The 16,112-nt window shown below is 41.8% G+C and overlaps 1 protein-coding gene across 1 annotated transcript in view; it reads left to right on the top strand.

Annotated features, from left to right (window-relative positions):
• Positions 1–454: 454 nt before the first annotated feature.
• Positions 455–16,112, top strand: part of MYRFL (myelin regulatory factor like) — a 113,769-nt gene continuing 98,111 nt past the window's right edge. Inside the window, exon 1 of the mRNA XM_021678543.1 lies at positions 455–500. Coding sequence (XP_021534218.1) covers positions 455–500 — 46 coding nt within the window. The remainder of the gene's footprint in view (positions 501–16,112) is intronic.

Below are 16,112 nucleotides of genomic sequence, written 5' to 3'. Positions count from 1 at the left end.
ACTCTATATTTGCCTGGTTATGGCTAAATTGATCTGGTTGATAGAGGGGGAGATATAAATATATATTGTTGTAAAAGGACAAATAAGAGATAAGACTATTTATTGCCCATTTATGTAATTACATGTGTCACTAAGGACAAAGGTCCTTAAAACAAAGACGAAAGGCAGAGTAGAAACAGTTCCCTACAGTAAGATAGATGGATTTGTTACCATTTCCCTCTTCATGAATTTTTTTTTTCCTGCATGGTCACATATTCTGGTTTTATAAACATTTTGAGAACCTAACCATCTTTCTGGACACAGTTTGTTGGCAGAAGATAGGCTTCGCTCCAATAAAAAGAAAATGAAGATTTTTTAAGAGCATTCATAGGCTTCAAGTCGAGAGGACAGCACTTACTTCCTGCGCTCTGAGAAACCGTGTTCTGGGAGGAAGTATTACTAGGACCCCAGCACCATGGATATGTTAGGGGAAAATGAGGCCCTGCAGCAGTTCTTCAAAGGTAAGAGGCCAGTTTCCAACATGCACTTCCTGCTTCTGAGAAATGCCTCTGCTCGTGATCACTGTTTCACCTTTTTGGAATTCACTTAAACTTGGCCTTGGAAGAAATGCTATCATACTAACTGGCCTAAAATTGGAAGTGGAGGTTTATTTGCTGTGTTTGTAGCAACAGTCAATGGTAGTGATTTAAAAGAACACAGGATTTCCATCTTTTAGCTTGGTTGTTAAAAGAATCACAGGGTCAGCATATCTATGTTCCTAGTGTTTAGATTATATTTCTTCTAATCCCCTACGTTTCAAAAATTGCAGGTTTGTCTTGTCTCTACAGTTATTGAATATAGCACAAGAAAGATGTAAGATGTTATTAAGACAGTTTTTCTCTGAGTATAGTTAAATATAAAACAGCAAAGGAACACCTCCTCCCCCTTTACATTTTTGTTTTTCACAACACTTTATTTTTTTTTAAGATTTTTTTTTTTTATTTAAGAGAGAGAGAAAGAGCACAAGCTCAAGCAGGGGGAGGCAGAGGGAGAAGCAGACTCCCTGCTGAGCAGGGAGCCTGTTGCAGGGCTTGATCCCAGGACCCTGGGATCAGGACCTGAACACAAGGCAGACCCTTAACTGACTGAGCCACCCAGGCACCCCTCACAACACTTTAAAAATGTGCAACTGAATAATGATTTGTTTTTGAAGGGACAGGCATATTACAGCAATGAGTACTTTTTCCCCAAAGGAGAGGCATACTATAGGACATGGTTACACAGATTTTCTTCCTTCTAAAAATCTGAACTGGTAGTAAAGCTCCTCATATTTAGTGGGGTTGATGTTCTCATGGTGGGTCTGTTGAAAATGTCAGCAAGGACTTGCCATCAGAGACCTCAGTGCGGCTTTGGTGTTTCATCAGCCATGGTCAGACGTCCACGTGAAGGGAACTGTGACCATAGCTTTTACACATTTGAAAGTTATTTCCCAGGAGGAAATAGGAGAATTGAGGGCAGACCTGTTTATTCACAGAATGCAGAGGGCAGTTTGCAGCATATTGAGAAGTGCTTTTGGCATTTCTTGTGATTAGTAGAGTGCCTGACAAATTCTGGATGTTAAAAAGTTGAATGGAATTGACCCAACACCAAATAGTATCAAATGCAGAGTGATCATACCAAAGAAGTAGTGAGATTCTAGGTCACCATCAGAAGGAATCAATACAATATGGTGGTTTCTGTGGCTTGGATTTTGCCAGAAGTGACAAGAAGAAATGTAAGACCAAGAGAATTATCACATTATCTCTGTCGTGACCCATCCCATTGGGTATTTGGTCTCTGACAGCGGCCAAATCAGTGTGCCAACCTGGGCCAGGTTTTGCACACAGTAGGCACACTAATGTAGTTTGATTGTTATTGCCTAATTTTATAGTCTATGAAACTTTCATTCTAGTAGTGGGTAGCAAGCTCTAAGCTACAGTTACATACGCTTTATTTTATAAATTCATTTTATAAAAGCATAAAGTCCACTTGATTTCCTTCTAGAGCAGGAGAAGACCTAAAAAGTTAATCTGGTCTACCTTCTGGTTTTGGGAAGTTCTGTTATACCTATAGGATTCCTAGACTCTCTTTGTCTTATTTTCAGGGTCTCTAGGGATACAGTTTCCACGAGTCTTCTCTGTAGCTTGCTAAAATATCTGATTATTATTTTAATAGTATTTTTCTTAGCTTAAACCAAACTCTGTTGCTCCATTTGAAGCCTTTTTTTTTTTTTAAGATTTCTTTTTTTTTTTTTTTTGGCAGAGAGAGTGATAGTGAGAAAGAGAGCACAAGCAGGGGGAGCGGCAGGCAGAGGGAGAAGCAGGCTCCCTGCCAAGCAAGGAGCCCAATGCAGGACTCGATCCCAGGACCCCGGGATCATGACCTGAGCTGAAGGCAGACGCTCAACCAACTGAGACACCGAGGCGCCCCTGAAGCCTTTCTTTTCATGAGGGATCAGTCATTTCTCCTCATTTTTAGAAATAAAAAAATAAAGGCAGTAGCTTAAGTGATTCCCTTCCCCCTGAAAACTGCACAGCTAGTTGTCAATTTCTTATTACCTCTGCTATTCAGCAAATATTGAGCACCTATCATGTGCCCAGTCCAACGACCACCTCTTCTAAATGGTAGCTTGTAGGGCTTTGAAGTCCTTCCCTTAGATCCTAGTGATTCCTTTCTCAAACATTCCTTAGAATGAGGACAGCAAAAGTAGATCTCAATGAGGAGAGCCAACTGTTGCATGTCATGCTCCTGTTGATGTATCAGCTCTTCTTTTTTTTTTTTTTTTTCCTTAGGGAGAGGGAGGGCAGGGGCCAAGGGAGAGGGAGAGAGAGAATCTTAAGAAGGCTCCATTCCCAGCATGGAGCCTGTCAAGGAGCTCGATCTCACAACCCTGAGATCATGACCTGAGCTGAAATCAGGAGTTGGCCACTTAACCGACTGCGCCACCCAGGCGCCCCTATCAGTTCTAATTAAATGCAATCTTATATAAAAAAAAATCAAGGTCTGAAAAATCAAGAAAAGTTCTGGCTATTTGTTACCTAGCTGAAAGCTATTTTTCTCTGTTTCCTCAGACCCTTCATTCTAAGAAACTAAGCCTTAAATGCATTTTTCCCTATGAACATGTTGGGTTGGGGTGCCTGGCTGACTCAGTTGGTAGAGCATGTACTTTTGATGTCAGGGTTATGACTTTGAGCCACACATTGGGCATAGAGATTACTTAATAAAAAAAATTTTTTTTTAAGTATCTGGATTGGGGCACCTGGGTGGCTCAGTCGGTTAAGCGTCTGCCTTCGGCTCCAGTCATGATCCTGGAGTCCTGGGATGGAGCCCCACGTTGGGCTCCCTGCTCAGCATGGAGTCTGCTTCTTGCTCTGCCTCTGCCCCTCCCCGCTTGTGTTCTCTTTCTCTCTCACTCTCTCTCTCAAATAAATAAGTAAAATCTTTAAAAAATAATAGAATAAAAAAGATCTGGATTGACAATATCATTTTCAATTAAATGGTCTTGAGTGTCAAAGCTCATGATGATCTTAGTTTTTATTTTAAACTTCAGATGTGCCTAAATCTTTATGATGTGTGTCAGGAAAATGGCAAGAACAAAGGGTGGTTTCAGGTAGCTGGCAATTCTAATTCCCGGTCTTCCACGGATGCAATAGGCAGGCCAATTAAAGCAGAGGAAGATCGGATATTCTAGGGATCCCAACATCCTCTGGAAACTGATACCATGTGACATGTTTGGCTTTTTCAAGAAAGCTGGTACCATTGCAAGAGGAAGGTTGTCAGAAGAGAAGCACATTATTTTATTTATAATAACTAAAACTTGGTTACAAGCTAAATTTCTAATAGTGGTGGATTAATTAAATGAATTATGGTTTTTCCATATAACGGAATATTTTATAACTATAAAAATGATGTAGATAAGGAAAAATGTTCACTATATAAAGGGGGAAAGTAGGTTATAAATTGATATATACAATTGAATGTTATATATACATATCTATATATACATATATATATATAACTTGCCAGAACAAAGTTTGTTAAAACCGATTTGAAAACAGTTAATATATATACATACATGCTGGCACATATATATAGAAACAACTGGATGAATACTCTTCAAGTATTAATAGTTGTTATCTCTTAGTGATAGGAATATGGGGATTTTCATTTTCCTCTTTATACTTTATTATCTAAGCGCTTCATAATTGAAATGTATTATGTTATAATCAGGTTATGTTAACTAGAGGAGAATGAGTTTAATTCAGCAAAACTCTTCTGTTTAAGATCCATGTATAAAGAAAAAATTGTAAAAGACTTTGATACAGACGAAAAAGATTATGGACATCTTCCCTAGAAAACCATGCCTAGATCATGTGGGATTTATACCTTTCATTGTCTTAGAGCTATTTTAAAACTCTACACATTGTAGATAACTGATATTCATGTAAATGATTTTGTCTATAGATATGCAAATGAATTTGATTTTAGGGGGAATCAACAGATCTGGTAAAAGCCAGTTTTGCATTTACTTGTAAATTCATTGCATGGCATAGATAGATACATGTGTTGCAGATCTAGATCTAGGTCTGCTGTCGGAATTCTCCTTGAGCCCAGTTGTAACATCTCCTGCTTCCTTCATTAATTCGGTAGTTAAGTGGCCCCTGAGTGGCACAGTCAGTTCAGTGTCGGACTCTTGATTTCGGCTCAGGCTGTGATCTTGGGGTTGTAGGATTGAGCCCCATGTCAGGCTCCACGCACAGCAGGGAATCTGCTTCTTTCCCTCTCTCTCTCCTCCTCTCCCTCGGCCCCTCCCTCTGCTTGTACTCTCTCTCAAACAAATAAATCTTTTTTAAAAAATTAGGTAGTTAAGTAAAATCTTTGATGTGCATTCATCTTATATTTGTATGAAAGTCATGATTTTATCTTTAAAAATAGATATCCTTTAATACTTGAAAAGTTTTAAGTTGGTTAACTTGAACACTTTATCAATTTCACCTTAAGTTTGAACCAGATTAATAACAATATTTATTATACATTTACCATGTGCCCAGCACCATGCTATTCACTTTACGCTCATTATTTCATTTAATTCTTAAAACAACTCTCTGGGTAAAAAGGAATAAGCAAATGAAATGCAGTAAATCTCATTCTTCTGTTTACTTCATTTTTTTTTTTGAAAGCTGTGACTTCACATTCTTTTTTTTTTTTTTTTTAAGATTTTATTTATTTATTTGCGAGAGAGAATGAGAGACAGAGAGCACGAGAGGGAGGAGGGTCAGAGGGAGAAGCAGACTCCCCGCTGAGCAGGGAGCCCGATGCGGGACTCGATCCCGGGACTCCAGGATCATGACCTGAGCTGAAGGCAGTCGCTTAACCGACTGAGCCACCCAGGCACCCCTGTGACTTCACATTCTTAATTTGTTTCCTTATGGGTATTTTTGGGGGGCTACCTTGATATCAGAGGAACTCATCTTTTATTTCCAGGCTTTTAGAACACTTTATAAAAACTGATTTGAGAAGAATATTTAATTGTTCATTGTATTTAATCTTTAAGAAGGAAGTCTCCTGAATTTAGAACCTATTTAGCTCTTCCTCTTGGTCATGTCCTGAAGTAGGTTCTCAAACACTTGTTGGCTTATCACAAAAGCAAAAGAGGAGATTCTTGCCCTGACTGAGTGGAGTGGGAAAAACCACATAGTAAGAGCAGATAACAATGAGAAGCACAAGAAAGGCACGGTCCACTGAAACTCCAGCACACTCATTGAAGTTTGGGGAGCAGGTGGCTTCTAGAACCCGAAGCGGTGGACAGGCAGGAGCCACCCAATGGCTCCTGAGATCTAAGAGGAAGAATGGTCCATTCAGGAAGCAGCTGTCAACAAACTTCCACATAGTTTTTGCCCCCATCTCTCTGCTTAAGATTTAAATTGCTAGGTAGCTGTTATTAAATGAGAGTTGTAGGGATGCAGGGTAGGCAAAAACATCTGCTGCCCATGAATTGTACAGGGATACCATGGAGGGGCCAAGTGTTCAGGAAAATGGGGAAAATGCTGAACTCTGGAACAGTGACTCAAGTGCCCAGCCCCCATGGGATGGATCTAGAAAAGCTTCCAAGGAAGGTAAGCAGAATTGTTGAGAAGAGTTACGTCGCTCAGAAAAGTGCCTATATGCATATAGTAGACACTCAGTAATATTAATAGAATAAATGAATGAAAGAACAGTGCAAAAGACTATTCTAGTCCACAAAGAGTGACTGAACTCTAGGTTTGGAGAACCCAGCAAGTTCAAATATAGGAAGAAGGAAAACTTGCCCAGTAAGTGGAAAGTTCCAGTGAATAGAATAAACAGAAGCAGAGCAAAGTGTTGCCAGTTGATGGAAAGCCTCAGATGAATGGTAAATGTATTCGGTGGTCCTGGCATATTATTTCTCCAAAAGTGAAACCAACTCTAACTGGTGGATGACTCTGACTTCCTGAGAGGCATCAGAAGCTCCGAACAGCTCCCAGCAGTGGAGAAGGCTGAAGCTGCAGTGTCAGGGCTGACCCGGGACAAGGCTGTCTTGTGCAGAAAGGGTATCTTTGGCATCAGGCCAGTCTCTCAGTTCTTTGTTTTTCTTTCACTTTGGGACCACCACTTTCTCACCCTCCCAGCACCCTATGCCCTCTTCTTTCTGTGCCAATAAAACCTGGGCTTGCACGGAAGGTACAAACAGCAAATGATCTGATGTCATCACACATCTCTATAGAGTCTTGCGCACCATGTGCTTTCATAGGACACGAAGATGTTTTGATCAAATGAGTCAAAAAAGGTTACATATCTAAACGTAGGATTGGTTGCTCTCTAATGGTGGAATTTTAGACGTTGTGTCCTGGCAACATCCTGTGGTTATTATTGTAGGACTGTTTTTTATTGAGCATTTACTATGTGCTGGGTATAGAATTTTAGTTAGGAACATGGATTCTGAGTCAGTCATCTTCGATGTGAATCCTGGCTCTGCCATTTATTGCCTCTCAGTTGATGGAGAAGTAAACCTCTTCAGGTCTTAGTTTCCTTATTTATAAAATGCGGATAACTGTATTATTGCAAAATATGGTTGGAAAGGGCTATGCCTGGCACAGAGAGCTCAATTAATGTTAGCTATTACTATTCTTGTTGTTACCTTGTTATTGTTTTCTCTGTGTAAGGTCAGAGCAGCCCTGTGAGGGATTTTTATCCTCCCAGGAGAATCAGAAGGCTGGTGGATGTTAACTTGCTTGAGGGTCATCCAGGTAGGTAGTATGTGGATACGAGTTCCTCATGTGTCCCTTTCCTTTATTTAATCAGCCACTCAAAGTGAGCCAGGTGCTGCGTTCCTGGCTAGGGATTCAGTGGTGAACAAGCAGAGTCCTTGTCCTGAAACAGCTCCTCTTCTGGCTGAAGAAAGAAGACAATGAAGAGATAAGTAAATAAAATGAGAGAGAGAGAGACTTCAGAGAGTCATTAATTATGAAGAAAATAAAACCAGATAGTTGTGTGGAAAGAGACTGAAGGGAGAGTGGGTTACATAAGCTCAGGTAATCAGGAAATCTTCTGAGGAGGTGGCATTCCGGCAAGTCGTCCACCAGGGGTAGGATTGCTGCTCAGTGCTGTGTCCGTGTGAGACTTGTGTTCAATTACTTTAAGTGAGGTCAGTCACTACGTCTGTATGATTTTCTCAGCAGTATTCAGCCACTTAAGTGCAGGCTTGGGGCACGAGAAGAGTTGTATTTTTACAAAGTTGAGGTTTTCCCAGGTGAGTCCCACAGACGGAGAGAAGGGAAGAGAGTGACTAGTCTTTGCAAGGGAGTAATTGGAGTGACAGGCCCTGACATCTAAGCTGGCTAAGAAGGGAAGGGGGAGTCATAGGGGGTGAGGAGGTGAGGAGGTGTGGAAAAGTGGCAGGAAGGTTCATGAAGGGGGGATTCCAGTGGGTGAAATGATTAGAGTAGAGACATAAGTGTCACTGAGCGATAAGCTGGTCAGAGAATACAGCCCTTGGGACTGAGACTTCAGAGGATGGTGCAGTTACTGGCTTGACGCCAGGTTTTCGCAGCGCACCATGACAGGAGGTGTCTGAGAGGAGGTGAAGGAAAGGTAGTAGGAGGTAAGGAGTTTAAGAACCCGAGAGGCTGGCAGAGCGTCGGGGGGATGTGGAGGCCCCCAGCAGTGATGGCGAGAGTGGTGTTGCAGAGAGGAAGAGAGGGAAGCCCATGCCCAATGTCCAGTGAGACGGGAATAGTGAGTGAGCGAGAGTTTGCTAGACGGGACTACCAGGAGGGGGCCTGGTCATCTGGCATGTGCTTCATTTGAAGAAGGGAGGAGGAAAGCTAGTCTGAAAGTAGCAGAAGAGCAAGGAGGACACCTCCCCTCTCAGCCCCCAGGAACATGTGGGAGAACCTTTATTTGAGATGTTCTGTAATTTAACCAGTTCTTATTGCTGGACATTTGGGCTTGTTCTAGTTTTTTTTTTTTTTTTTTTTTTTTTTTTACCTGTTCTGCATATACTGTGATCAAATTTCCCCCCAAACCCTTAGTTATTTACTTTGTGTGAATCTTCTCAAAATAGAGTTACTGGCATATAGAATTTTTTTTTTTAAATTAGCTCTTTGGTAAGTATTGCCGAATTATCTGCTAGGAAGTTTTTTTAAAAATCAATCTGTAGACTTTAAACAGCTTTAAACTTTAAACAGCTATCAGTCTAGGTCTGGAACTTGGCAGTAGAGTCTGGGATATGCTGATCCATGGGAATGCCCACTCAGGGTAAGCTTTGGTGTTCAAATAAGAGAGTTTCTGAAACGGGACTTGTGGGCAGACAAGGAGGGGGGCGAACTACTGAAAGCACCCAAGAGGACAGAGGCTGAAGGAGAACCAGGAAAGAAGATGCCAGTGGATCAAACAGGATAAAGCTTCCACGAGTGAACAATATTCATTTTCATTTTTTTACTAAAAAAGATACTCTATGCCCAGAGTCCTTAACCTGGGATAAGATTCAGGGGGACTCAAAGCCTCTGACACTGAGTGGAAATAGGTGTTTGTGTAGGCTAATACGTCAGCGGAAGCCTCCTTACTTTTCATCAGATGCCTCGTGAGGTCGGTGACTCGGAAGAGCTGAGGGACCCCTGCTCTGGTCTCAGGCTGTTGGCGGCTTCTCTCACCTGCCCCTCCTGAGGGAGCCCGAGCCTGGAGCCTCCCATGATGGAGAGGATGCCCTTCCAACTAGGGAGAAGATCCTAGACTGCGGCATGTTTCAACAATTAGAGTCTAGAAACTTAGAGATTCTACTTAAAACGTTGTGAAGAGATGGGAAAGGGAGATATGATGACACGATTAAGAGCAGTAATGAAAATAGTTAATGGTTTCACCTCTATACTCTGAGTTGTCACCGTATCAGAAAACACTTAGACCAAAGTGATACTGTAACCAAAAAGGGAGGGAATCCTTAAAAGTCTGCTCTCAGTTTTATTGTTGAGTATAGGAAAATCACCAGAAAAAGGTGATTATTTCCTTTGCCCTGGGCTTGCTGTGCCAGAAGTACTTGAAGAAAGGCTTCCAGGGGCCCAGTCTGCTAGGAGGAAGCTCTTGGCAGTGGATCAACGTTTGTTGATTATTTGTGCCTAGCCTACTTCTAAAAAGATTCAGGGAATACTTTACATTACATAATACCTTAAAAGTTGATGTAATAAAGTCAATACAAGGGAGTGGAGAGGGTAGTAAAACATCCTGGGGGTGTGTGAATAATAGCAAAATTCAGGTATCAGTGGGTCAGCGAGGAGATTTAATTCTCTTTTCTCAACTCTAACCCTCCTTCCAGACATTCACTTCTCTTTCATCACCAAACTCTGAAAAACACCCACTCTATTCTTCACGTCCTATTTGCTTTTCAACCCAATTTAATCTGGCTTCTGCTCTGACTTGCTCTTCTGGAATTTCTCCTAATGGCTAGATTGCATTAAAAAACCTTCGGCCCTCATCCTCCTGGCGGTGTCTCTGGGATTTGTCACCATCGCCCATTGTTCACTCGTGGAAGCTTTATCCTGTTTGATCCACTGGCATCTTCTTTCCTGGTTCTCCTTCAGCCTCTGTCCTCTTGGGTGCTTTCAGTAGTTCGCCCCCCCTCCTTGTCTGCCCACAAGTCCCGTTTCAGAAACTCTCTTATTTGAACACCAAAGCTTACCCTGAGTGGGCATTCCCATGGATCAGCATATCCCAGACTCTATTGCCAAGTTCCAGACCTAGACTGATAGCTATTTAAAGTACATATGTATGTGCCGAAGTGTCCCTCAGTTTTCCCAAATCCACCCATTCGGAGTGGAACACATTAATCTTCTCCTCTCTGATTTATCTTCACTGCCTCCTGGGTTCCCTTCACTCTCCAACAAACCCCCCAAACTAGAAACTGGGGTGCCACTCTTGAAGACTCCTTCTATACTCTATAGCTAATCATTTATCAAATTGTTGCTTCCACCTTAGAAATGTCTTTCAGCTGCAACCTCCCCTCTGTTCAAACATTTCATCTCTTACAAGAGTCTCCTAACTTCTGTCCTTGTGCTGACCACCTTCCACTTTGCTGTTGACTCATGTGGATGCCATTGCTTAAACATTTTCTGTTGGATCTCCTTTGCCTGAGCTTAGCATAATTGTCCCAAGATAACATTCCAGGTGTCCTTATTGCAGGGGACTCCTCCATACTCATATCTATTACAGATGGTTTGATGTAAGTGGTTAAGGGCATACTCCAGGGCCAGAGTTCTAATCTTGACTCTGCCCCTTGCTAGCTGTGTGATCTTCGTCGAGTTACTTCATCTCTCAGTGTCTCAGTTATGTATCTATCAAACTGGAACACTACTAGTACCTGTCTAATAGGCTTTGGGAAGGTTACATGATGCGGTATACATGAGGCTCAGAACAGTCCCTGGATTACCATTATGTTTGCTATTACTATTATTATCTTCAGTATTGTTCTTACTATTATCTATACCCCAGCCTCACAGCTTTTCATGGTTTCTTGAATGCATCCTGCCCTTTCATAACACTGGATCTTTGACTGTGCCCTCTACCCACAATGCACTTTCCTACTTCTTTCTCCAGCAAACTTCCCTGGGCTAAGTTAGAAGCAAAATTCTCCATGCTTCTCCAGCACTTTGTGCACATCTTTGGATGCGCGTCCTTTACATTAAAGTTCAATTTCTTGTTTTGCATGTCTTTCTCCCACAGAGGATACTGTAAGCATCTCCGTGTGAGGATTTGCCTTTGTCTAGTTCATCTCTGCAGGTTCACTGTCTTGCATGTTGCAGTTACGTAGATGTTTGTTGAATGTGTGTTAAGTGAGTGAGATTCTTGACCAGAATTTCTGGTGGGGAAACAGGGGCCTTTTTTGCATTATACATACATTTGCATTTTCTCACAGGTATTTTAATATCCAGACCAACTCTGGAGAGGAAATCACAGCTCCTCATCGAAGTTTGTTATGTGGATTACTCTTGGATCTGTGATCTATAGTAGGGATCTTCCTCTAGTGTGGTAACTCTGTTCTCCTTAAAAGGAACTATTAGTGGGAAGGGAATGAAGGTGGTGTGGTGTTCAGTAGAAAACATGGCAGAGATGCTAACTGGGGATGGAGAGATTCAAAATCCAAGTCTCTTTATGATAGGTTCAGCCTTTAACTCAAACTGGGCCATGAACTGTGAATCAGAATCAATACTTAGAAGTCATCAGGAGACTTCTGGAGTCTAACAGAGGAGTGGACGCTGCAGTCCTGAGCAAAAATAAAGGCCCAGGGGCAAAACTGACGTTTTGTGTCTGACTCTTGATCTCAGCTCAGGTCTTGATCTCAGGGTCATGAGTTCAAGTCCCATGTTGGGGTCCATTCTTGGTGTGGAGCCCACTTTAAAAAAAAAAAAGGTCCAGGCACCAGGAAACACAGTCAAGGTAATGGCCCTGGGAGTTTGCAGGAATGATCTTGGGGGATTGTCTGATTACACGTCTTTCCCACGTTTTACAGGCCACCTGTATCACCTCTGGAAATCAGGCACCATTACAAATCACACACATTGACCTTGAGCTCCTTTCTCCAATCTGCATGTGTGGTGATGAGTGACATAGTGGTTAGAGCACAGGCTTTGCATCCAGATTGCCCACCTCTACCATGGACTTATGTTGCAGCCTTGGCAAATGACTGGGTCTCTCTGAGACTGTGTGCTCAGCTATCAAGCGAAGTAGGTATTTCACAGGAGAGGAGTGAGAATTGAGTAAGATGATAGAGGCAGAGGGCTTTGCATGGTGCCTGACGCACAGTTACTGCCCAGTGAAGTAGTATTATCAGTAACCTCTAATTAAGAAAATGTTTATTCTTTTAAAGGAGCTCCCTGAAGCAGCCTGTGATCAGTCAGAAAACCACTACCCTGTAATGAGCCCTTGACTTTATGGGAGACACTGTACTAAACCCTTAGCTGTATTAATTCTTAATTTGCACAACAAAATGGACAAGAAGGTAATGTCATCACCACTTCATAGATGAGGGAAGAGATTCAGAGGTTTGCATCTTGCGCGCAGTCGCACAGCTGTTACGTCTGAGAGCTTGGAGCTAGACAGAAGCCTGTCTTTCTCTGGAGGCTTGTGCCCCAGTCACTCTGCCCAGTGTTTTCTAAGCAGGTTGCAGAGGAACATCTATAGACTTGAGCTGTGGAACTCACGGCTCCTGTTCAGATGACCAGGACGTGTGTGTGTGTGTGTGTGTGTGTGTGTTGTGTGACAGTTTGCCAATTTGCATGTAATTCCATTCCATAGATGAAATTATTCTGGAGCCTGAGTGGTTGGTACATTAGTGCCATCTGGATTTTTTTTTTTTTTGCCAAGCCCAGCTCCAGTGTCATCAGATGTGGTAGAAAGGCAATAGTTTATGTTTGTAGAGCAGGCAGCTACAGATACTCCAATGATAAGGCTACCAATAAGAATGCAAAGATAGAAGAACAGCAACCCTGGCCTGAGGAACTGCTCGGTGCAAGCCAAACATCTATAGAGGGGATTTAGGCAGCGGGGTTGCTCAGAAGTGTAGTAGAAAATGCTAACTCTCCAACGTGGCTTTTTTGGTAACCAGAGTCAGGACAAAAGGTCCAGTGAGGCGATACTCTGATATCTGATATCCTGATGGTAGCAACGTAGAAACAATTGTCATGTATAGCAATGTGAGGTCATGTGTTCTAAGGAGAACGTGAGATGACTTGCTAGCAGAAAAGAGTGTCCCTCCCCTAGGGTGAAAGTGATCAATAGCCTCAAAGATTAGGAGCCGAGAAATATGCTTCCTGTGAATTTATGGCTGTGGGTGGTGGCCTAGGGCTTGGTGAACCAAGGCAGACCTGGGTTTGAATCCTGGTTCCTCTGCTTCTTAGTTGTGTGACCCTGGGCCAATTACTTAACATTTTAAAATTTCAGTTTTCTCCATCTGTAAAATGGGGATAATAACATCTACTTCTTAGGGTTATGGAGATTAATGATGAAATAAATAATAGTTATTGATTTTATGATAACATTTGCAAGTGTGAAGGAACCAAGTTGCTTGCTTGCTTGCTTCCGAAACAAGAATGAGCACAAGCCACACACACACACACACACACACACACACACACATATTTCTTTTTCAAAGAAACACTCCTGTCTCCAGGGAGTTATTACAACTTTTACATGTTCACATTAATTCCAGAGCCTTTATAATCATAAAATCCATTTATAGCCTGTAGTTGCCAAGCAACATAGGACAAAGTACCGAGTATTTCCTTTTATTGCAAAAGGTTCAGCTTTTCCATATTGGTCTTGAAATCAACATTTTTCAGAAAAGACGGAACCATGAAAGTACTATATTTCCAAGGTTTTGTGAGCATTCCTTGTTTGGGGATAAGATCAAAGCTGAAAGGAATATATTGTTATTATTGTCCTGTCCGTGAATAGTCTCAAGCATTTTGTGCTAATTTTACGGTAAATCTGTAAGAAGGTCCAAAGATGGGACACTGCAAATTTAGTTTAAGGAGAGAACTTGCTTCACATAATCTACATTCTGAGGATGCTCTTGCTGTAGGAGAACTAGTTCTTTGATCTGTCAGTGTCTTTCCGGAAAGGCTGGGGTGATACAAAATTCATGTGAAGAATGTTATCTGCTGACCTTGGTAATTGCTGACCTCAAACACGTCATTCAACAAGGCATTGACAGGGTTTGGGGAAGCTGGCTTTGAGGCACATAACTGAATTAATTCTCTTCTTCTTGAAAGGTATTACTGCTTTTAATTATTTTTGTTGTTTTTGCCTGTGGATAATCAGGATGTAAAGGTTGGAAATCCAAAAAGAACTGAATAAATATATTACTGTATAATATCCTATAAAGTACCCCGGTACAACTTATATTTTTAACAGCTCATAAAAGCATGTATAGAAACAGTTTTTAAAATTTGCACAGCTATTTCTCTATGTGTGTGTATTAAAACAGTACGAAAGCAGATTAGAGTATCTCAACTGGAATTCTACTCTCCTTGTCCCATATGCATTCTACACATGCAGTGAGATTCTATAGATGCAAAGGATGGAAGCAATGATCCTCTTTTCTTCCTTCCCTTGTTGGGATATGCAAGCTTGTTGCTTTGAAACAAATCTGTTAAGTCACACAAGATGTTTTATATGCAGGAAGAGGCAGAAAGGACATCTACAAACTATTTCTTATAAATTTTCCAAGGTAGGAGCTGGTCAAAACTTCTGCTAAGAGTAAATGTACTTTGGGATAACTTCTGTGTGTGAATATAAAAGAGTAAGATCTAGCTATTAACATGACTAGGCTAATTCCGATTGATCGGTAGAAGGGCGCTTTAAAATCTATTATCCATGCATCTCAAGAAGTGTTGTGCCTTAAGAAGTATTTGGAGAACTTTTATTTCTTCTTTTTATCTGCATGGGGATAACCCAAAGACAATAGTCTGCTCCTGGGAGAAGCAGGCTCCTGTGTGAAAATCTAAATTGACCTTTCATATTATCCAGAGCTGGAAACCATGCTCAGGACTGGTCCTCCCTTTGCTGGCTGTTTATGGAAATGTTGGAAAAAATGAAAATCCATACCCAGCCACCAATTCTGACATTGTCTTATTTTGCCAGTTCATTCCTTACCCATCTTCAAAGTTTTCTTCTCACTCTTCTAGTTGTGTTATGCTTATTGATGGGAATTTGACATTTTACAAACTCTTTCATTTCTGTCCCTCATTGGTCCCTCTTGCAATCCTGAGAGGAAGGTGTTTTACAGATGAAAGAAATGGAGGCTTAAAGAAGCTGAAAGACATGTCTAAAACCACCCTGGTGAATGCCAGCAGTTGTGGCAAAATCTTAGTCTTCTCGTTCCAAGACCAATGCTCTTTCCATCTGAATACCACTTTGGTTTCCTAAAAGAAAAAGAGGTAGTACTTGCCTTGGCTCCTTGGCTTCCCTATTCTAGGGTAGATGTCAGACTAATACTTCAGTAAACATAGCTGGCCTTTGGAAAAATCTCCTCCCTTTTGTCCTCCTCTCCCTTACCTATCCCCAGTCACTATGTTAATCTCCCACAAACTGGCCACTTGCTACCTCACTGCAACCACTTTCTAGAGCAGGGCTGGCAAGTTCCTATCATTTGGGCCTTCATTTAACCCCCTGCTTTGATAAAGCTGATCTGCCCTGACTTCAGCGATTGGTTTATTGTTCCGAGTCCTGTGTTTGGGGGTGGGGACGAGGAGCAGAGAAGGAATAAAAAGGGAAAGAAAATGCATTATGTGCTGAGCACTAGTAGTAGTAAAGAAGAAATAAAACCCGTGATATTTGTTAAAGCCTAGTAAGGATGACTTTATTCAAGGGAGAGGCTAGCAAACAGGTATAATGACCACTGTGATGGAATTTTGCAATGGGGGAGAGAGACTGGGCTCAAATCTGGAATATGCATGGGCAAGTGGGAATGTATAGCCCAGGAGCAGGCTAAGGGGGGAGGATTCTGGCTAGACCAGCCTAACAGGATTCTTGCTGAGAGAGGGCTAGTGTGACCAGACATCACCTGGGGCAAGGTGGGGGGATGAGAA

The sequence above is a fragment of the Neomonachus schauinslandi genome, chromosome 5 (assembly GCF_002201575.2).
Source record: "Neomonachus schauinslandi chromosome 5, ASM220157v2, whole genome shotgun sequence".
Lineage (NCBI taxonomy): Eukaryota > Metazoa > Chordata > Mammalia > Carnivora > Phocidae > Neomonachus > Neomonachus schauinslandi.
The sequence above is the reverse complement of the archived record's forward strand: the minus strand, read 5'-3'. Positions and strand labels throughout refer to the sequence as shown.